Source organism: Mesoplodon densirostris, chromosome 4 (genome assembly GCF_025265405.1).
Source record: "Mesoplodon densirostris isolate mMesDen1 chromosome 4, mMesDen1 primary haplotype, whole genome shotgun sequence".
Classification (NCBI taxonomy): domain Eukaryota; kingdom Metazoa; phylum Chordata; class Mammalia; order Artiodactyla; family Ziphiidae; genus Mesoplodon; species Mesoplodon densirostris.
In genome coordinates, this window is record NC_082664.1 from 13991870 (window position 1) to 14014742 (window position 22873).

Below are 22873 nucleotides of genomic sequence, written 5' to 3' on the forward strand. Positions count from 1 at the left end.
GACTGGCCGCGCTCACGTGGCTATAAAGTCGGGACTGGGTCCCAGCTGCTGTCCGGCAGTCACCTCTGCAGGGAGGGGGCAACATGCAGGACGGAGGTCCTGTGCCTTCCCCCCAAGAGCAAAGACAGGAGTCTGGCGGGTCCAGTGCCGGGTGAGGGGTCAGGCATGCGGAGGGGGATGGGTTTGGTGCGGGGCCCCGAGCCCGGCCTCTTCCTGCCCCAAGTCTGCTTTCCCGTTCCCGCACCCGCAGCTGAAGAAGGAGTGTGAGATCCTCAGGAAGAGCCAGGAAGAGGGGAAGCAGGTGCAGAACTCTTTCAAACACCCTGTGGGGCCGTTGGTCGAGGGTCACCCTGGGAAGGAGCTCTGGGGGCCCAGCCCCAAGGAGGCCACGATGGAGCTGCTCCGCGTGAAGGACCGGGCCATCGAGCTGGAGCGCAACGTGAGTGGGGAGAGGCCGTCCTGCCGACAGTCCCGCAGACGGAGCGGGAACTCCCATTACCGGGAAGGACCCAGGGTGTCAGAAGCCGTTGAGATTTATCCAGGTCTCGTTGGCCTCTTCTTGAGTTTCCTGGCGAGTCCCGTTTGCTCCTTGCCACTTGCGGTCCCTTCAACCTTTCTGACTGATGGGGCAGGTCCCCTTTTTCCCCGGGGACTTGCTCTGTGCCTCCTGCGCTGGGTCTGGGGCATCTCCACCAGCACTGTTTCCGCAGTGTTCTGTGTTTTGGTGCTCTTCCAGGGGTTGACAGACCACGGTCCGCCCCCCGTTTTCATAAATAAGGTTTTATTGGCCCACAGACACACCCTTTGCTTACATATCGTGTGGGGCTGCCTTCCCACGGCGATGGCAGGGGTCATTGGTTGAGGTAGAGACCCTACGGCCGGCAAACCCCAAAATAATATTTGCCGTCTGGCCCTTTACAGAGCAAGTCTGTCCATGCGTGTCTAAACCCCTGATCTTGTTTGACGTCTCCCAACAGCCTTATGAAGTAGATAGTGACGATTTTCCTTTGACAGATGAGAAAGGTGAGACGGAGTTTAAGAGACTTGACCCTAAGCCCCATGCTGGTCAGGGAGAGCGCAAGACCACACCCCACGCGTCCGGGCCCAGTCGGTGGCGTATCTTGCTCGGCCTGTATCGGTCTCATGGAGCATGAACCGCCTTCTTCTACCCACTGTCACCCGAGTGGGGTGAGGCTTTAGGGCTGGCTCTGGCTCCCTGTTCTGTGCGAGAAGCTCACAGACACGCATTCTCGGGGTGGTCAACAGAAAACAGAGAAGAGCACGAAAGACAGAAAGGATGAAGCAGCTTTAGCTCCAGCTCGCCCTTGCCTCACACTCATATGCTCAGGTTCTCTGCAGTCTCTCCATCATGTGTATTCACTTCTATTGTGAAAGCACGTACACAAAATTTTTTTCCAATTCTGTTGTCTTTCCAAGAGGGAAGATGTTACTTCTCTCATCCGGTGGATTTTGGCTTTGGCCCCCAGAGGGTTCCTAACAACTCTGTACCTGCTAACCAGCCGTCCCTGCGGCTGGTTAGCAGGTATGGAGCCGGTGTCTGATTGGTCTCATGCTTCCCGCTTCCCCAGAACGCGGCTCTGCAGGCTGAGAAGCAGCTGCTCAAGGAACAGCTGCAGCACTTGGAGACCCAGAACACGGCCTTCAGCAGTCAGATCCTGACGCTGCAGAAGCAGAGTGCCTTCCTGCAGGAGCACAACACCACGCTACAGACGCAGACGGCTAAGCTGCAGGTGAGGGCGTGGCTGGGCAGCTCTTGGGGGAGGGTGCTCTGTGTCTCCTAGAGACTGGCCCCAGCGCTCTGACAACTCCTGATCAGTAAGACAGAGCATGGGAGGGTTCGGTGTTTTGTTTTATTTTTGATAGACTCATTGTAAATCGCGGTTCCTATCCTCAGGATCTTTGAAGTTGGATTTCAGTGACTGAACACGGCTGCCCAGGCAAAAAAAAGTTTATTTCCCTGCTTTTCCCTTGCAGTCTTGTCTGTTTCCCAAAATCCGTTTCTTGAGATGCTGTTAGGAATGACTTGGAAAAGAGGTTCTAGCATCAAATAAGTTTGGTTCAACAGAGTTAAGCACATTTCTTCACTGTAGGGCCTGGCAGAGCCTTTTTGAAGCAAATGTGAATTTTTGATCTCTACAAGTGAAGTGGAAGGTGTGAAGTAGCTCCCGGGCTGGTGAGAGCATCCAGCCAAAAGAGTGTTCTGGACCACACATTTTAGGATGTTGGCTTTTATTTACCATTAATAGATTGTGGGAAAGTAAATGATCGTTTATTGCAGTTTCTGAGAAAGGTGATTTGAAAATATGTAACGTGTGGGTCAGAGACAATCAATAGGAGACTGTCAAAGAGGTTGGGATTTGTTCTATTAAAACAGGCAAATACAGGCTTCCCTGGTGGTGCAGTGGTTGAAAGTCCGCCTGCCGATGCAGGGGATGCGGGTTCGTGCCCCGGTCCAGGAAGATCCCACGTGCCGCGGAGCGGCTGGGCCTGTGAGCCATGGCCACTGAGCCTGCGCGTCCGGAGCCTGTGCTCCGCAACGGGAGAGGCCACGGCAGTGAGAGGCCCGCGTACCAGAAAAAAAACCAAAACAAACAAACAAAAAACAAGCAAATAGGATGTTGGTTTGTAGTTTTGTTTGGGTTATTGGTTATGGTTCTCATATCTTTGTCTGGTCTTTATATGAAGGTAATTCTGACCTCAGAATGAGATAGGAAGTGTTCCCTTCTCCTAAATTTCTAATAATTTTGGATGTTGGATGGATGTTCTGTAAGCGTCAGGTTAAGGTTAAGGTAGGTTGTTCAGGTATTTTGTGTCCTCAGTGACGCTCTATCTTTTAAGAATAGGCTTTTAAAAGTATTCAAAGAGGGTATACAAGGAGCTTATTCAGAGAGAGGACCTAATTTGCCCCAAAAGGTCACATCTACGGAGAGGGGCTCAGGAGTGAAGCGCCACGCAACAGTCCGTTGATGCCGTCTGGCCTCCTCCAGCAGTTCCTTAAGTCCTGGTAGAACTGTCCTTGGTCCCAGCTGCGTCTTGCCTGCGCCGATGGTCCCTGTGACCTTGGTGTCAGCCTCCAGCCCCTTCTCCCTCTCGGCAGGTGGAGAATTCCACTCTGGGCTCCCAGAGCGCCTCCCTCACCGCGCAGTATGCGCTGCTCCAGAACCAGCAGACAGCCAAGGAGAGCGAGATCGAGAACCTGCAGAAGCAGCAGGAAGAGCTGACGGCCGCCTACCAAGCCCTGCTGCAGGACCACGAGCACCTGGGCGCGCTCCACGAGCGGCAGTCCACGGAGTACGAGGCCCTCATCCGCCAGCACAGCTGCCTGAAAACACTGCATCGCAACCTGGAGCTGGAGCACAGGGAGCTCGGGGAGAGGTATGTGCCGGTGGGGCGGGCTCCCCTGGGTTCCTGTCCCCACCTCTGCTCTGTGCCCCTCGGGTCTCCTCTTGGCCTGCAGCTTCACACCATCTGGGGCACCGGAACTTTCCAAAAGGGAAGTAAATCAAAGTCACCCGTAGCAATTTGGAGTTAATGCAGCTGGAGACCGACTGTTGGTGGATCTCCAGGTGGAGAAGGGGCGTCGTGGCCAGTCTTGGCTCAGGGAAACCTGTTGTTGGTGTGGGGTCCCTGCTCCCCTAAGGGTTTTCTTCTCTCCTCCCTTTTCTCTCCAAACTAAGAATGAGGAGGAAGTTCACCACAGCTGCCAATTTACAATGACGCATCTTGCCCTGGCTTCTCAGTTCTTTTCTTGCCTGTCAAGGTCTGGGCTGCGTTTTTTTTTAACCTTTAATTTTTAAAAAAAATAAATTTATTTATTTATTTTTGGCTGCCTTGGGTCTTCGTTGCTGTGTGCGGGGTTTCTCTAGTTGCGGCGAGCGGGGCCTACTCTTCATTGCGGTGCGCGGTCTTCTTATTGCGGTGGCGTCTCTTGTTGTGGAGCACAGGCTCTAGGCGTGTGGGCTTCAGTAGTTGTGGCTTGTGGGCTTAGCTGCTCCGCGGCATATGGGATCTTCCCAGACCACAGCTCAAACCCGTGTCCCCTGCATCGGCAGGCGGATTCTTAACCACTGCACCACCAGGGAAGCCCTAATTTTAAGTATATAGAAAGTAAACAGAATGGTAGAGTGAAACCCCTGTATACCCACGACTTGCTTCTGCACTCATCACTATTTTGCCACCCTCGTTTCATCTTTACTTCCCGTTCTCCAACCCCACACTCTTCTTCTTTTGTAGGTCAAATCTACCTACCTTGAAATGCACGAGTCTTAACTTCGCACTCTTGACAAATCGGGGTCCTGGGTTTTGTGTGCATTCAGTCAACCGGCATCACCTGAGCTCCTGCCCTGGCGGATCCTTGATTGTTCCAGGCTGCTGGGCAGGAGTTGCAGGACCCAGAGTCTGGGAGCAGGTGTGGTGTGCACATGGCTCTAATGCAGGAGAGAGAGGCTCTCAAACACTTGGCACGGGTGGCTGGGTGGGTGAGGAAGAGAAATTGTCCTTGTCCTGTGCTTGTGAGGCAGCCCTGCTGCCAGTGTTCTCCTTGACTCGGCCTCAAGATGCTAAGTAAAGCTGAAGTGCAGGGCGTTTCATCACAGACCCAGGGGCCTTGTTGGGCCAGCAGAGCCTCGTGAGGGCATCTGAGGATGCTGTGGGCACGGGGTGATGGCGTTCATTTATCCCCTCACCCGGTGCTTCCTTTCTGCCTCTGTCTGGAGTCCTCCACCCCTTTGATCCACGCGGATCGCCGTCCTTCGGGGGCTGCTAGCCCAAATGAGCGTCTTCTGCTTCCTCCTGCACCCATCCTGGATCCATGCGACACTTAGTAAACACCTGCTGTGTATGGGGTGCTGTGTCTAGCTGTGGTAGGAGAGGCATCCAGTTGACTAATGATGTGGAGTGAGAAGTGTTCGCTCAACTCTAAAGCTAGCACGGCGCCCAGCACTCACCAGGCACCCAGGTGTCCTATTATGTGTTATAATAACATCTTACGATATTCTTCATGTCTGCTCAGCAGGAGAAGGTTTTTGCAAGTGGAATTTGGACTGGCTCTGAAGGAAGAGTTCATTGTTGCTTTCCCTGTAATTCTTTGCTTAGTACAGCACAAAACCACTGTGTTACCCAGTACTTTGTTGGACAGAGGCTGGAGGCCCCTTGGGTCTGTCTGCAGCAGGGCTACACGTTCAGGAGTCTGCGTACCTGGAACGCAGGGATGATGGCTCTACATTAATTTCATTTGACACTTAAATCAGACACTCACTCATTCGTTCTCTTAACAGATACTTACTGAGCACTGTGCCTCATACTGGGACTCGGTGGTGAGCCAGACTCGCCCAGGTTCTGTTCTGCACTGGTGTAGTTTACTAATGGTCAGAGAGATGCTTGATCAGTGAGCTTTTCCAAGACATTACAGCAGGGAAGCGGGGACCTTGATGGTCAGCCGGAGGCCCTAATTTGTCAGACCTTGAATGACTTTTCCCAGAATCGTTCATCTGGATGGGAAAGGTCACCCCTGAGAGCCAGGCAGAGCCCCACGCCCAGAACCACGTCGGGGATCCTCTGCTCTGAAGCTAAAGGCCACACAGATGTCTGTCTGTAAACAGCTGCCTGAGCAGGTTTCTGAGCTTGATTCCCACACAAGCACAAGTCTGGGTTCCAGTTAGATGGTGCGAGTACAGCTGCGCGGGGACAGGTCAGGTCAGGGTAGAGGTCTGGAGACAAAGGCTGGAAGCCCCTGGACTTGGGGGCTCTTGAGTCATCGTGAGCTTGGAAGGTTCCAGCAGGTGGGAGGAACAGCCTGACCTTATCGGGGACTCTGTCCTTGTGCTCTTTTGCCCTCCAGAGATAGCTGTGCAGTACCCCATACAGAGAGACAGAGGAGAAAATACAAAGAGGAAAATGAAAGGGCGGGAAGGAGGGGTGTGTGTGTGTGTATGTGTGTGTGTGTGTGTGCGTGCGCGTGTGTCCCCCGGCAGCTGCCTGGGCCCCCCAGGCAAGCCTCTGCCCCCCACTCGAGGTCTGACAAGAGCAGGAAGGGCTCCCGAGGGAGAGGAGGGCTCACCCTGTCCCCGGTGAGCAGGGCTTTGCTGTGAGATTAGCTGTCGTGTGCAGTGGAATTCAGCTGTTTGTTCTGTGGTTTCTTTTAGATCAATTTGTGTTGAGTGAACCCCATGTTAAGTCATTTGCACTCCCTGAGAGGGGGGTGTGGGGTTCAGAGGACGTTGTCTTGGCGTTCCCCGGGGGCCAAGGGAGGAAGGCTGCTGTGACAGGGAATCAAGGGGGCCACGGGGGCATGTCGGGTGGGAGGACGAGGCCTCTGGCCCTGGGGCTGGAGGGGACCCCGAGCCTTCCCGCCCAGGCGCTGCTTGCACCCCTGGCGCCTCTCCCAGCCACCTCCCTCCGATTCCCTGCCATGCAGCCTTGCCCCCTGCCCGCCCCCCTCAGCTCTGCAGAGAGAAGCCGCCAGACGAGCCCCGCTTTCTCTGCGGAGGCTTCGCGGTCTCCCAGGGTGTGCGTCGCCTGTGGGCAAAGAAGGCCCGGGACGGGCTGCCAGCGGCGTGTCCCCTCCCACAGGCACGGCGACATGCTGAAGCGCAGGGCGGAGCTGGATGAGCTGGAGAAGGTTTTGAATGCCGAGAGGGAGGCTCTGCAGCAGGAGCAGAGGACGAGCGCCGCGGTCGCGAGCGAGAACCAGAGACTGCAGGAGGAGCTGGACAGGTAGACGCCGGGGCCCGGGGCCGCCTGCCCGCGGCAGCAGCAGCTCACCCACTCTGCTCCCGCCGAGCGGAGGTCAGCCCGCTAATACGGCCCCTGTCATGCTAACAGCTGGATGGTAGTGAGGTCAAAGGGATGGTGCTGGGATGCAAGGGCCAGTGTGGTGCCCAGGGACAGCGCGTCGCCCAAGCTGGTGGTCCTCACCTCCTGCCCTGAGATGCCGGTGGTGGTGTCAGCCACGGGTACATTCGTCATCTAACGGGTTCCCTGTTTGTGAATTCGCCTCCCTGCTGACATTGATCTCTAAGCCCCAAATCAGCGCTCGTGGAGCTATCATGGACGTTTGGGTGGCGAGACATTTGGGGTCGCCTGATGCACACATTTCCAGCTGAGGAGGAACAAGGCGTTCGACCCTGCAGTTCATTCTGCAAACGAGCGTCTTTTTTTTTTTTTTTTTTTTTTTTTTTGCTATACGCGGGCCTCTCACTGTTGTGGCCTCTCCCGTTGCGGAGCACAGGCTCCGGACGCGCAGGCTCAGCGACCATGGCTCACGGGCCCAGCCGCTCTGCGGCATGTGGGATCCTCCCGGACCGGGGCACGAACCCGTGTCCCCTGCATCGGCAGGCGGACTCCCAACCACTGCGCCACCAGGGAAGCCCACGAGCATCCTTTTTGTGGCCTGTTTAGTGCCATGGTTTTCGTGTTTTTGTGCTTTTGGGTGAGGATTTCGCTGTTTAAAATGGCCCATGAGCAGAATGCTGTCTCGTGTTCCTAAGTGCAAGGCTGTGATGTACATTACGGAGAATATGTGTGAGTGAGGTAGATAAGCTTCCTTCAGGCATGAGTTACAGTGCTGTCGGCTGTGAGTACATCACATAAGGTGTCTTTAAACAGAAGCCACATAAAACGAGGTATGTCTTGATCAGCTGACAGAATTGTGTGACCAGACTCACAGGAACCCACCTGTGTGTTTCCCCCAAGAGCTAATTTAGTGTCTCAGGGACCTTATAGAATAATTCTACAGAATTATTATCCTTTTTTTTTAAAACAGATGAAGAAACAGGCTGAGATGAAATGCCTTGTTCAGAGTGGATGCTTGTAGTCAATGGCAGTCAAGAGTCAGGATTTGAAGCAGGTCTTGTCTCTGGCATGGCCATGGGTGCTGCTTCCTCCCCACCTCCTTGCGTTCATGTGTACCAGGGGCTACAGACTCAGGTGCCAGGCAGGTCAGGCACGTGGGTGAAGAGTGCCAGTGGTAGACCGGACGTGAGTGACATGGAGAATATACACTAACAGTTGTCAGCTGGGAGGAAGGCCTGGGACCACCAGATTATCCCTTGGTTTATGCTTTTTCTCTTAAGAGAAGCTGGACATTGGAATGTTGATGTGAAACTTTCAGAATTTTAAATGTTGGCCCACTAATTCATTTAAAAAACACTGTAGCCAAACAAGACACATCTGTGTCTAAGTTGAGTCCATGAGCCCCTGGTACTTCCAGCTTTCTGTTAGAAATCTTCCCCCGAGAAAGCCCAGTTGGATAATAGTTATTATGATGGTGATAATTTTAGTGGGTTTACATCATACCCCAGCATCTCACATTTTATCTCGGGAGTTGAAATTAGAAAGGGGCTTGGAATTGAGAAGAAGAGCTGGGCATAGACAAAGAGTTTTAGAGCAAAAATGTTCTGGTTCAGTATTCAGAAAGAAAGCTTTTAACAATAGAACCTTTTTTTCCAAGTAGGCAGATATGCCAAAGCTCTAAATACATAAGAGGTCCTAACAGTGATGCTCTGTTGAAGTGGGTGTCCGAGCCTGCCTGTTCTGTCTCCCCCAGTGCAAGGTGGGGACACCAGGGGTACCTTCATAGAACCCCAAAGAATCCAGTTTGAAAGCCTCTGATTTTGTTCACCTCCCTCATTGTGAGGCCCAGAGAGGTTATGGTTCCGTCTAAGGTTGCACAGCTGTGACAGGGCCTGGGAGCACCCTTCAGGCCTCAGCCCTGTGGCTCTCCACCCCGCCAGGGTCAGCTTCCTGCACCACCAGCTGAAGGGGGAACACGAGGAGCTGCACAGCCACACCAAGGAGCTGAAAACCTCGCTGAACAGCTCGCAGCTGGAGCTGAGCCGCTGGCAGGCCCGGTTTGACGAGCTGAAGGAACAGCACCAGAGCATGGACATCTCTCTGACCAAGCTGGACACCCACTGCGAGGTGGGGCCTGGGGCTGGGCGGGGTCTCGGGACACCGGGACGAGTCCCCTGGGGTGACAGCCTTGGGCTCAGAGGGGTTGCGATGGGTCCTTCTTGGCGTCTGTGCTCGAAGACTGTGTGAAGGTGGTACAGAGGCTGAGAGGAGACCAGAGGCGTTTGAAAGGGGGACAGGCACCACGACTGGTAGGGATGCATTAGGAAACACCTTTGCCTCTGACCTTTGCTTTCTGCAAAGGGTCAGGGCAGGCGCACGGAAGCAACTGAGTACTGTTTTATTTCTGTCCTCTTGGCTGTGTCCACATGTTTTTTCCATTTCTCTGCATGTAGCAGCTGCACTGGTCTAGAGAAAGGTCACAGATTTTTTTCCGTGCTTGGCTTTGGCTGACTGGCTCCTGATCCCGGGGTAGTCGGGATGGAACTTGCACACAAATCCCTTGGTTGCCAAAGGGGCAGAGCTCTGCCTTCTGGTGCACTCGGTTGGAAAGTACCTTCTTAAGCAGCAGACCCCTCTCAGATGAAATTGTAAGCAGACCCCGGGACAAGTAAGACAGGCAGAGTGGATGGCTCAGGGCAGAGCAGCTGGGTCCCGTCCCAGCTCCGGGACGGCCAGGACCCTGGACACAGCTCCTCTTGCCCTTTGTTGAAAAACACTCCGGGGAGCCTTTTCCTTTGAGCTCACGGTAGCTCACGGGACGCCACAGATGAGGAAGCAGAGGCCAGGGTTCTGGGGCGCCCAAAGGCCCCTCTGGGCTGGGGCTGGGGCCTGTGGAGGAGGTGGGGGCCAGGACACAGGCAGACGCTGGCCGAGGGAGCCCCGTCACCACAGGCTGTGCCTCACAGGGCGCTGCTTTAGGATTTCTGAGGGGACCTCAGGCCAGGGCCTGCAGTAGGAGATTGCCACCCAGCCTGTCTGAAGCCAAAGCTTGTTTTCCTGCTATACCAACCACGATAAATGTATTCTAGAGCAAGAGTTGGCCATCCTCAGCCCAAAACTAAAATCCAGCCCCCAAACCTGTTTCCATACGGCCGTGAACTGAGAATGGAACTTTACATTTTATAACGGTTGAGAAAGTGAAAAAAAATGTTTTGTGGCAAGTTCAAATGGTATAACACTTAAATGTCAGTGTCCATAAGTCAAGTTTTATTGGAACACGGTCACACCTGTGCATTTACATATTGTCTCTGGCTGCTTTCCTGCTGTAACAGCACAGTTGAGTGGCTGCAACAAAGACCACCGTCTGGCCTGGAAAGCCTGAAATATTTGCTACCTGGCTCTTTACAAGAGAAGTGTGCCGACCCTCGTCTAGGACGGAGCTGGCCACTAGAAATAATAATGTAGCCACCAGATGTAATTTAAAATTTTCTAGTAGCCACATTAAAGAAGTGAAAGGAAACAGGTGGGATTAATTCTAAGTAATATATTTTGTTCAGCCAGTATATCTAAAATGTCATTTCCACATGTAACCACAAAAAACTCATTAATGAGATCTTTCCCATCCTTTTTTTTTTTTTTTAGTTAAGTCTTTAGGATCTGCTGTATTCGCCCTTGTGGCACACCTCATCGTGGGCTAGCTGCGTTTTAAGTGCTCAGCGGCCACACGTTGCCCGCGGCTGTCGGATTGGACAGCGTAGCTGCCAAGGGAAGAGGCCGTTTGGGTCCTTTCAAGTTGTCACGAGTGCAGATAGTACTGAGATGGACATCTTGCCGCACGTGGCCTTTGCCTTCTTCTGGAAGCTAGGTTCCCAGCAGCAGACTCATGGGGCCACACAGTATTTAAGACATTGTTGGTCTGTGTTTTAGCTTCTCTCCCGCCTCAAGGGGAACTTGGAGGAAGAAAACCATCACCTCTTGAGCCAGATCCAGCTGTTGAGCCAGCAGAACCAAATGCTTCTAGAACAGAACTTGGAGAACAAGGAGCAGTACCACGAGGAGCAGAAGCAGTACATGTAAGGGGCCCGGGTGGGGGATGCCTGTCGACACAGGGGTCCTGGCTTCTGTGGCCAAGACCTGCCCCGTTCTGGGCGAGAACAGCCCCGGAGCCTGTTCTCAACAGCCTGTCCTTCTCTCTCTTTCCCTGGAGTGTTTCTGGGTTTCTGCAAGTGGTGGTGGTTGGCTTTCATTTGCTTTTTAAAAGCACTGCCCACCGCCAGAAGCGTCTTAGTCTGCTTTTGGAATTAAGTGCACTTCTAAAAATACAACCATGCCAGCAAGAGAAGTATCTCAGGGAAAGAATTCACATCGGAGGCTGAGCACAGGTGCCGTACCCCATCTCTATCGCCTGTGGCTGTGTTCCCTGATCATCTGGTGCGGTGGGTTACCTGTGTGCCACGGTGTTTGTTTTTGTGGGCTTTGCTCTGGTCCCCGCGGTGATAACCAGGGACTAGTGGGGGTGATGGGATGTGGGCATACCAGACAGAGGTTGAGGAGCTTCACGGAGAAGTGGAAAGAAGAGTTGGGGTTCTGCTGCTGACACAGGATGGGGCGAAGGCAGGGCAGATGGGGGGACATGAAGGTAGAGCACGGCAGGGCTCTGCGTGCAGGGAACGGGCGGGAGCCTCAGTGGAGGAGGCTGCCCTACCTGGCTAACAAGTCGGGACTCATTGGGAAGTGTTTAAAGGGTGCTGGTCTCGCAGGGCCTAGGAAGCTGCCAGAGATGAGGTCAAGGGGAAGAGCCTGGCACTGAGAACCTTGTGGTTTGGAAGTGAAACAATCCAGGATGCATCCGTGGATCCAGGGGGTTTCCACTGCTCTGCCGTGGTGGTTGAACTGTCCTTGCTCGCGGGTGGGAATGGCTAGCCAGCGTGGGGAAGGCAAGAGGAGACAGGCTTCAGGGGGACGTGGTCAGAGGTGGTTCGCCATCTACCAGGAGATGGTTTACCTTGCAAAGAGCACTGTAATTTTGGGATAGAAATGACCGTTGCCTGAAGTTGGCCCTCTATAATCCAGCTGATAATAATTGCCAGCAGACACTGGGCAGATGCTAACTAGAAGAGTAGGCGCCTGGACCCCAGGGGGATGATTGGATGACAGTTGTGCATTCGAGAGTGTCTGCAGAGGGCCAGGAGTTGGCAGGCTTCCCGGAGGCTGCTCTGAGCGGAGCACTGTGCTGGGGGCCGAGAGGGCCACGGGACCTGTTCTCTGAGCTTGTGTGCATCTCTGGGGCGAACCCAGCCGCGAAAGCACTCCGAGCTTAAGGCGGGGCAGCACGGCCGTGAGGACAGAGTAACAGATCACAGACGTCGAGTCAGGGAGGCCGGGAGCCGCGAGGGGTTGGGGCCTGGGGGTCGGGGCCCAGTGGTTCGCAAAGCTGCCACTTTTCATGATGTGCCCCCTCCGTGGGGAGCTCCTGGGAAAGTCCCCAGTTTGGGTGGAACCTTGGCAGCTTCTTGACAGAAAGAAGCCTGAGCAGAAACTTGCCTCTGGCCCAGAGGCCTCATTTTCCAGTGAGGAAGCCAAGGGTCCGAGCTGTAAAGACAGCACAGGTGGTGAGAGGCCAGAGGGGACAGGAGTTGGTGGCCCTGTGGGCAGTGTTGTATGGAGTCCACCTGCCTGACTCCCTGAGATAAAACAGAAGCACACCCTTCGTATCAGGAAGGCTGGAACTTCCCTCCCAGGAAGCAGAGGTGCCCTCTGGCAGCCCAGTGTTCAAGAGGTATCTCTTTGGTCTCTTCTGTGGTTTTTTTTTTTTTTGCGGTACGCAGGCCTCTCACTGTTGTGGCCTCTCCCGTTGCGGAGCACAGGCTCTGGACGCGCAGGCTCAACGGCCATGGCTCACAGGCCCAGCCGCTCCGCAGCATGTGGGATCTTCCCGGACCGGGGCACGAACCCGCGTCCCCTGCATCAGCAGGCGGACTCTCAACCACTGCACCACCAGGGAAGCCCTCTTCTGTGTTTTTGAAAATACAAACTGGTTTCCAGCATTTACAAGTCAGGAGATTTTGCTTCACAGGCTGAGTTTCTGGCTGCTCTGAAAAATGGGAAGGTCTATGTGCCACGCCAGGCAGCGATCTGCTGCAGTGGCCCAGTCGTGCCTCAGTCCCCACCACCCCTTCTGGGTTTTCCAGGCCTGCTCCGCTCCTTATCTTCTCTAAAATCTTTTGAGTTTGTTCCCATGGAAGTTGTATCCGAAACCCAGCTTTGGAACGGGTCCAGGTCAGAGGTCTGAATTTGCTGAAATGAGTTGTTCGACCTTTATGCCCACCCAACTCCCTGAGGGCAGACCTCTCCCACCACCAAGGTATTGTTGATGTGCACGCCCAGCAGCTGGCCTCGGGTCTGACCCTGGGGTGTCCCACACCCTGAATGGCCTGACCAGAGAATCCTTGCTTCCGAGCTTGGACTGTCAGACGATTATGGGTTTGCTCCCTTGAGTTCACTCACAGCTAGATCCTGGGTGCTCCAGCAGGCCTCTTCAAGGTGTTAGGGCTTCTGGACCTGTGTCAGACACTTCCAGTCGCATATTCCCAACTCAGCGACCATGACGGTCGTGAGCACTGTGATGTCCGCTGGGCCAGGCCCCAGGCCGAGCTGGTGAGTAAGTTCATTTGTTTTATTTAAAACTGGCTTGATTGTCTTTTCCCTCTCTCCACAGAGACAAGTTAAATGCCTTACGAAGACATAAGGAAAAACTGGAAGAAAAAATCATGGATCAGTACAAGTTCTATGATCCTGCTCCAAAGAAGTGAGTTGATTTAAGCTTCAGGGACTAGAACACAGAACAGAAAACCTTCCTTGTTCACACTCAGGGTGAAACTTTTTGTAGGGCCTGTGTCTTCCACAGTGACGGGTCACCCGTGTGCACATCCCTCCCACATCAGAAAGATTTTAGAATTTCTTTCAGCCCCATCCTCGTGCTTGTCCTGTGAGGGCTGGCAAATGCCGGCTGACCCTGATGAGACACAGGCTTAATTGAGCCACAGCCCTTTTAAGGGGGCAGAGAGTCAGTGGTTTGGGAGCCATTAAAGCGGGATAGAAGGGTTGCCTTGTCGGCCTCTTCTCAGGATTTAGCGGGGTGTAGAAAACCATGTTTCTGTGTAGGGAAGGAACCTTGGATAGGACACCAGGCCCAGCACTCACAGTCTTCAAACAGGGGCACCTTTTGGCCGTATACAAATTCCTCTGGATTCACTGAACCCCAGGGCGGCTTCACAGACATTTCCCCTTCTCCAGAGGGCAGTGGGTTTCAGGGCTGGCTCCATCCCCCAAGACTGCCAGCCTTGTCCAGCACCGCTTCCCCCAGGAGTCGGCCCTGCACGTGGTCCTGTCCCAGCCCAGCCTCAAAGTCAGGATCACTGTGCACCCTTCAAGGCCTCTCTGTTGAAATCACACAACCACAGAATCTCAGAACCTCAGTCTCAGCCTCCTCTTTGACAGATGGAGAAGTTGAGGTCCAGATGAGGAAACGGAGTGATTTGTGTAAACACCGTGCAGTTCAGTTCAGAGCAGGACTAGCACTCGGGTGTGGTTCTCTTTTTGTAACAGCAGAAGCCTCCATTTCCCGTTAGCTACAGCTTCATCGCTTACTCATTAAATTCCCTGTTTTTAATTCACACGGCACACTCTTCCCTGCCCTCTGCCATCTCACCCGGATTCCTCGGTGCCGGGAGTGGTCTAGGAATGCCAGCTTATTATGCTTACTGTGAACTTTAGCAGAGGATGAGGAGGAATGTGACGCTGAAAAGGGCATTGTGGCAAAAAATTGCCATCTAATAGATCACATTAGCAGAGCATTACTTCCTTTATTTCCCAGAGATAATCAAGAGTTAATGGGCCTACTTGACGTTCTGTTTTCCCGAGAGACTAGTGGGAATTTCTGACCCAATACATGCTTCTAACTATCCCCGAGCGCATGCGTGACCGAGAATTCTGTTCTGCCTCCTGAGCCCCAAATACAGTGGTCATGGTGGTGGTTACTGGCCAGCTTCCCAGGCTGGTGATGGGAATCCCAGCCCACGTTAGGGCACCCAGTAACCTGCTGGAGGGGGCAGTGAGGGTTGACTGTGTCCTAAAAATCTACTCCTAACTAGGAAAAACCACTGGATTGGAGCCAAAGCTTTAGTCAAACTCATCAAACCAAAGAAAGAGGGTTCCAGAGAACGATTGAAGTCGACTACAGACAGTCCTCCCCGGCAGCTGGAGTCCCCAGACCCAACCTCGCCGTCCACTTCTCAGCCGCTCAGATCCCAGCCGGAGAACCCCGAGGCCACCCCGTTGGGCTCAAGCTGTGCAGAAGAGCGTGACATCCACAACGGGACCCTGGGAAAAGGTAGGCGGGCTGACCTGGCTGCAGGGGGTGGTCTAAGGGACCCTCTCATTGGACCGGGTAGAGGGAGACGGCGTGTGGATATGCACATGTGTGTGTGTAAGAGCGTGAAGGGGGTGTGCTGTGTACACGCACATCTGCCTCCATAGGTGTGTTAATAACCAAGAAAATACAAACCCATGTCGAGCGAGAAGCATCGCTAATCCTGTGGGAGGGACTCAAACCAAAGCTGGTAACCACGCAGGCACCAGAGGCAAGCTCAGTAGCATATGTTTGGGGGTTTCCTTGTACGTGTCAGAGATTTAGAGTAGACTATTTCTGTAGGGAGATCCCCGACGCATTTAACGGGCAATGTGCATATGTGCGATCTTTTGCAAGTCCACGTGTGACTGCAGTCTTTTTAGCACTTAAATAGGCAGTCAGGTTTTCTTCTCCAGCCTGACCTGGTCTTCCGTCTTACCAGCCAGGGGGGGCCCGGCTTACCTTTCCATGAGGGCTGTCATTTGGAGTTTGCCAGGGGTTCTGAAATGGATTTCTAGTTGAATGTGCTTTATTCTGTCAAACTCTTAAGAGGCTATCAGTTATAAACTGCCCAATTACTTTATTTACCACTGGCAATCAAATGATGCAGTGCTTTGCCACTTAGAATTTTTATTATACTCTTGTTGAAGAGCTCTTCTAAAAGACTTAATTAGACAGATTTTTGTGTACACACATAAAAGGAAAATATGAGTAAAATATATTGGTCACGGCAGTGACGGTTCTGTCACAGTTCCATCTGGCCCCAGTGGTGACTATAAGACACTGTGGAAGCTGCATCCTGATTTCAGTGATGTTAAGATGCGGGGGGTGGGGATATGCATCTTAGAATCGATTAAACACAGCAGTTACTTCAAACAAGGTTAAATTTCCAAATTTACTTTTAAATATCATTTCATGGATTATTTATGCCAAAACTGCAGCCTGAATAATTTAAATTTTTATGAAAGACACCAGGACCTTCTGAAGATCAGGCCTATGCCTGAGACCCACACACTGTCAGGGGTGGTGGCTGACATTATAGCACTAAGGGCCTGTGACAAGCCACCTTCTGAGTGTGACATGTGCACAAGCCTTTCAGGAGGCCACATTCACCACTTCAGGTACTGCTGTGTCACTTTCAAATGCACAAAAGAAAATGCATTCACGCACACATTGTTTGGGGACTAATGCTTGCACTCCCGATCTTTACAGAAGGTCAGATTAGGTAAAAGGCTCTTGTGCAGATAAATGATAATGAAGCTTAACATTGGTTTTTATCTAGAGGGGATCTGTGGCCCCGGGTTTTCATTTTGACTATTTAAATGTTTTGACATTTATCACCTCAATTTGTATTAAAGTTGACTTAATTAACTATAACCAGCCTAACTGGGTCAGGAAAACTTTCAGAGGAAAAAAAAATGCTTGTACCCATCCATGAATGAGCAAGTCAGTGATGATTATCAATAACAGCAGCCATGCATTGGGTGCTTTCTTTGGGCTCAGTACCTTGTCAGCTAATTTACTTTATCTGCCTTGCGTTTAGTCCTAACTACCCCGTGAGTTAGGCATGATTAATCATCCCCTTTTCAGAGCTTAGAAAGTGAGGCTTGACGAGGTGAAACACTTGCTGATATAGTAAGTGGCAGAACTTGGATTCGAACAGAGGTCTGTCAACTCTGGAGCCTGAGCTCTTCCCCAACAAGGGCACTGCCTGCAGTTAAAGCTGAACCAACATGCTGCCTAGCCAGGGGCCCCAGCAGAGGCATGGGCCCCAGCATCACATAAAGTCAGTCCCTTATCCTGTGGTGTGAGCATTGGCCACCAGGTGGTGCTATAGAGGAAGAAATAATGGACGTTCTGGTACCAAATTTAACTGTAAATCAGAAATTGGATATACTGGTTGTTTCTGTATGACATGTTCAAAAAGTGAGACCAGTTGTACGCTCTGATAAGACTCTGTGATTTAAAGGCCATGAATTAGAAGATGCATAGGAGATCTAAAAGCATATAATAATTCTTGGTGTTGAGGGCTTTGGGGTATGAAAAAGAGGTACTTTCATTATTTTTAAACTCATCCTGCCAAAAGAGGTTATTTCAGATATACAAGGATTATTAGTGAATACTTCAGGTAGACTGTTTCATTACAGCGGTCCAGAAACGTACTGTGGAGCACGTGAGCCAAATTGTCAGGGAGTCAGTCATTAAAATGGATGAGTAAGAGAAGCTGGCTCCTAACTTAATAAACATTCTTATTTAATAATTTCACACTTTGAAATTGAAAAATTGTCTAGGCCCTTCCGCTCCTTGAGCGATACGTAATTCTCTTCACGTGCTGAGTAAGTAAAGTGTCGGCACTAAGTGCTGCTAAATTAATTAAACTGAGTCAGAGCATAAGTGACTCACTGAGTCCTGATTCCGGTCTTGTCGTGGCTATTGTTTCCATCTTTCCTGGGCTGGACAGGATACTGATTTCCTAAGTACATTGAGCTAATTTAGAGTCATGCGTTACTATTCATTTCATTTATTTGTTGTTTTTTTTTTTTTTTCCTTCCTCTCGGGTTATCCTGGGGATAACGATTTAGCAACTCAGCGCAAAAAGAGTCCCTTTTTGAGAAGCAAAAGCAAGGACAAAGACAAGTCTCCAATGGCCCACCCGGCTCTCTCTAAACACCTGCGGTTCTGGTCTTCCTCTGACACCCCATCCTCTCCTAATGAGCCTCTCCCTTTTCCAGAGATTGGAGATTTCTAATCCTTTTCCTTTACCATGTGTCTTCATCGTGTATCCTCCTTCATTTCTGAATTTCAAACAAACGAAAACAAACAAAAACAGTACCTAAAGGCCAGAGGACCTATAGCGGACCCCTCCTCCTGACCCCAGTTCCAAGCCAAACTTAAAGTAGCCAGCGTGGATTCTGAGTTCAAAAGAGAAGATGAGTTGTCACACCCACTGGACCGTTTCTCCAGTACAGCACAGCTGTAGGGGAGCCTCGGGACATCTGTGCACAGGTCCTTGGGCCAGGATGTCCGTGCTGAGTAAGTCCAGGGGCCGTGTGCTGCCCCCCTTCTCTCGCACCTGCAGGCTTTTGTCACGCCCGCGTGTAAAGCAGAGCTGGTCTGTTGTCGCTATGCTTCCTAAAATACACAGCCTCTGTCAAGTGAGGTTTTTTTAAGACTTACCTTTAAGCATCTAAATTTAAAACCGCTGCCCTTTTCTCCTCTCCCTTTGTCAGAGCCCTGAATTGTTGGCTTTTGCCAATAAGGTCCTTTTTAGAGGTGCTCTGTGTTTTGAAGGATTTATTGTGCTCCATTCAAGCGTTTTGAATAATTGCATCGATGTTGCCCAGCCAGAGTTCAGTCCAGAATGAAGCTTTATGACTGTACTGTCGCTCTCTGACATCTTGGATGCTGAAGTTAAAGCAGCAGTGGACAGAAAGAACGTCAGCACGCCAGTCACACCCAGAGCGGGGGAAAGGCTGGTCGCTAGAGGCCTTTAGCTACTGCCGTTTTTTCTGTCTGCAGTCATTGTTGTACCATCTTCATGATTTCGGCCACATCTTTACATCACCTATGTGGTCACTTACATATTTTCCCTTGAACTGGCTCACCGTTTCCACTTAAATTTATCCTAAAAGGAAAGATTATTACCTGTACTGTAAATGGAAAACCAGTACCATAAAAATCAGGTAACTATAAAAAAATAAATACATACATATTAAAACGCTGAAGTCGGCTGACGTGGCAGCGACTTCATCTCACGCACCCTGCCTTGGGAACCCTGGGCCGCTGTGGTCCTGGCCTTCCAGGCCTGTCCCCCGAGCATGCTGCTGGAATGGGGCTGTTTCTCTGCTGTTGGTGCTAACCGTGTGGTCATCTCCACCTCCCCTCTGCTCATTTTAACCACCTGTTGGATGTCTGTCCCATCCATCCCACCAGACTTGAGTCTTGCTTCTCATCAAGGTTATCTTTCAAAATCCAAATTTTACTTTGATTTCAAGTCCTAAGATGCAGGCGCTTAAAACTTCACAGTGAGTCCAGACTTGGAGTGGCTAAGGGGCAGAGTCAGGTCCATGGAAGAGGCTGGAGAGGGACCAAGATCCTGACACAGTGGTCGTGGCTCTGTCTGCAGCCTTGGGGGTGCCTAGAGTGAGACATTATGCAAAACAGCCCTGTCCTCATGCTAATAGGAACTCCAACTGCATTAAGTTTTGTCTCCTATTTGGAGAGCCCATCCCCTTTCTTATTACTAGACAGTTGGAGGGGTTTTTTTTTAATGTTTTTATATAGGATTTTATTTAACTTTGACAAGAGTATGTCTTCATGGTAGAAAATTCAGAGACTGTAGAAAAGCATAAGATACAAGGTAAAAATCCTTCTTGTAGTCAGTCTCACCATACAGAGATTAAAGACTTCTTACCCTGTTGTTAAGGTGACAGTGAATTTTTTTCGCAGATTATAAGTGAAGCCAGTTGGCAAGTTGCATGTCCTGGACCTTCAGGGCCTCAGCCTCAGATCCGAGTGATCCTGAGCAGACATCGGCCAGGATCTTTTTAAATCAGGGATTTGAGTTATATACAGTGCTATGCAGCAGGTGTGCTCTATAGTTAGTATGTTGGACTTTTACCAACATTTTGTTTGTCCTCTTGAGTTTTTCCTTTATTTCCTCCCAGCCAAAATCTCGGGGCTCACAGTTTGGCCCATCGTTGGAGGTGGGCCCTCCTGTTTAAACCACAGCCCGGGAGGTGGGAAGCTTAGCTTTTGTACCTGTGGTCCGTGTGCCCTGCCACCCCTGCTTCTAGGCCTCCGTGTGGTAGCCCAGCCTGGGCACAGGATTCTGCAGCCCTGTTTCTCAGTGTCCTTCTCTGCCCCAGGTCCTGGGGACCTAAAGCCAAAGCGAGGGTCCCCGCACAGAGACAGCCTTGACCGCAAGGATGCCTCTGCTGACCCAGCCATGAAGCCCTGGCCCGTGGAGCCGGGCCCCCGGCCCTGTTCGTCCTCAGCCATCACTACAACCCCTTCCAGCTCCACCCCCATCTCGCGGCACCCAGGCCGCGCCAAAGGTGAGTCGTGGGCCCCTCACCTGTCCAGAAACAAGAGGGCCGAGCATCTGGGGCTCAGGTTCCTTCCTAAAGACCCCAGGCTCTCAGGGCCAGGAGGGGTCTCAGGCTGAGAGGCGGAGAGCAGAGTGCTTAAGCTGTGGGCTGGCTCTGGCGTCACACAGACACGGGTTCAGGCCTCAGCCCTGCCTGCCAGCTGGGTGGATGCCTCTGGACAGACAGCTTCACCATCTGGAGGCCTGATCCCAAGCCACTGGTGGGAAAGCCCCAGGACCCCCTCTCACCACCACCGTGCAGGACTTGGTGGCACCAAGCAGCTCCAGAAGGGGAGGTCCAAGTTTGGGCTAAAAGCAGGCAGCCTCCCTCAGCCCAACCTGGTAGAAGTCTGGAGGTTTATTCTCTACGGAGGATACACAAGAGGGTCTCTGAACTGGAGGTTAGTAAAGTGGGAGGCAAGTTTCCCAAATGAAAAACAAGGAGGTTGCAGAGAAGGCTTTACAAACTGAAGGTCTCCCAGGTTGCCAGTAGCCATGTGTGTTCACATCTTTAGATGTGAGATTAAGACATGCTTCCAGTCATCTGATCAGCTTAAGGAATTCCCAGTTGAATGTCCCTGTCAGGTCTGGCCAGGTGAAGCCCACGGACACCTGAGGAGAGCCTCCAGTACCAGAGACCAAAACCAGTGTGAGAGGCAACAGAGTAAATAGAAGCACGGAGATGAAAGCTTTACGATGCCCGTCATTAATATAGTCAGAGATGCGCCAAGCTGTTGCACCCATGAAACAAGAATGGGATGCTACCAAAAGAGCAGTCAGTCAGGGGTGGGTGGAGCAAGCACTGGGAAATTTAAAATATGCCAACAGAGAGGAAAAGATGAAACTTAAGACCAAAAAAGACATTCTGCTGATAATTTAGTGATATGAAACTATCCAAAGAAACAGCTGAAAGAAAAAGTGATTGCCTCTGGGGTGTTAGTAATTGGAGGACAAGAAGTGGTTGTTATTTTTCATAATAATACCCCCCACTCGGCTCTTGAAACCAGGGACTTGCACAACCTTGGTTTGACAAGCAAAGCAAAGACAGACAGGGTCCCTGCCCTCGTCCCAGTTGCTTACAAGTAGGAAGCCCCGCGGGGGAGAAGGTGAGTTGGGTGGGCACAGGGCAGCCGGACAGCCTCTCCCCACTGCTGGCCAGACACTGCAGGCGAGTCACTTACTGTTGGATGTCAGTGGGGCCGGGCCGTGTGCTGTCTGGAACAGGCATGCTCTGAGCCCGGTGTGGCAAGGGTGTCTGTTGTCCACAGTCATCAGTCTCCCCTGGTTTCCTGGGCTCGGGGGTACAGAGGCCCTGCCTGGTCTTGGGAAAGAGCTGGGAACACCATCTCCCCTCAGTTTTCCAGTGGTCTGTGTGGCTCAAGGACCAGCCCTCCAGGCTAACCCTGGGCTGTCTCAGTCTGGACCCCATCCCTGAACCAGCCTGGAAACATCACTGGCCAGTCACACGTCTGCAGAGCGTGCCTGAGGGTCCATCAACACTGCAACCCCAGCACTGCCCATGGCGATTCCCTGGCAGCCCAGTTCTCACACTCTCTGGGTAGTCATTGCCAGTGGGCATGTAACCGTCTTCAAAATGGAGCACCCCGCCCCCACTCCCTGCCCTTAGAATCAACATTTCTTGAAGTAAATCTAGTTCCTTTTAGAGCAGAATTTAATAATCAAGATCTGGACACTACAGAGTTGTCATTACTTTTAGACCCTTTCAGTAAAGAAAGGACACATAGATATTATGAGTTCATATCACTATTTCCAATTCCAATTTAACATTACAGGGATTTTTTCTTTAATTTCATATGCATGTCCTTTTCTTACACAGAAGTCTTGTCTCTCGAAACATCTATTTATTTTTCCTGAAAATATGCAGTAATGGGAAAAAATTTATATTACTAACAATAAAACTACTAAGTGATGTTCGTTTTCTTGTAGTTCTTTAAGTTCTGAGATTATATCTCACTAAGGATGCAGAGTTTTATATTCAAAATTCACTGGAATTTTTTTCTCTAGGTGATTATGTTAGCAGTTTGATATACAGTAAGGTTCATTTGTTTCTGTTTTCAGTGTTAGAATTTTTTCTTTTTAAAGTAATCCTGTTTTTTAATACATAAAATATTTATGTAATTTAAAGCTAAATTACGTAGGAAGGCATGCTTAGATTTCTGAGTCTCACATCTCTCCCTTTCCCCTCCATTCCATTCCAAAATCACCCTATGGATAACCATCTTTTTTGGTTCCTTGTTTATACTTCCAGTGTTTCTTTTTGCAAAAATAAACAAAATAATGCACCTTGATTTTTTTTTTTGTTTAGCCATATATCATGGAGATCTTCCTCATTCTTTTTAAGAGGCGCGTAATAATTAAAATGGTGGTATGACAGTTCATTCAGCCAACCAGTCCCCAGAGTTTATCCCTAGAAGTAGAATTGCTGGGTCAAAGGACAAATACAGATATGCTTTTCCTAAATGAGATTCCATATTTTTAAAAAGTTTTCCAGAAAGTTCTGACATTAGCCAGGTTTAACGACCAATAACCTACATATCACT

At 51.1% G+C, this 22873-nt stretch overlaps 1 protein-coding gene across 4 annotated transcripts in view; it reads left to right on the forward strand.

Annotated features, from left to right (window-relative positions):
* The window catches only part of CCDC88C (coiled-coil domain containing 88C), a 126988-nt gene that overhangs the window by 93626 nt on the left and 10489 nt on the right, over positions 1–22873 (forward strand). For 3 of the 4 annotated variants that reach the window (XM_060095723.1, XM_060095726.1, XM_060095725.1), the window contains 9 exons: positions 251–439; positions 1590–1751; positions 3119–3396; positions 6592–6735; positions 8754–8940; positions 10741–10886; positions 13532–13621; positions 14967–15205; positions 20092–20280. In XM_060095723.1, the coding sequence (XP_059951706.1) occupies positions 251–439; positions 1590–1751; positions 3119–3396; positions 6592–6735; positions 8754–8940; positions 10741–10886; positions 13532–13621; positions 14967–15205; positions 20092–20280 (1624 nt within the window). Of the gene's footprint in view, positions 1–250; positions 440–1589; positions 1752–3118; positions 3397–6591; positions 6736–8753; positions 8941–10740; positions 10887–13531; positions 13622–14966; positions 15206–17805; positions 18257–20091; positions 20281–22873 lie in introns of those variants that run through there. The other variant, XR_009531696.1, reaches the window with a different exon arrangement.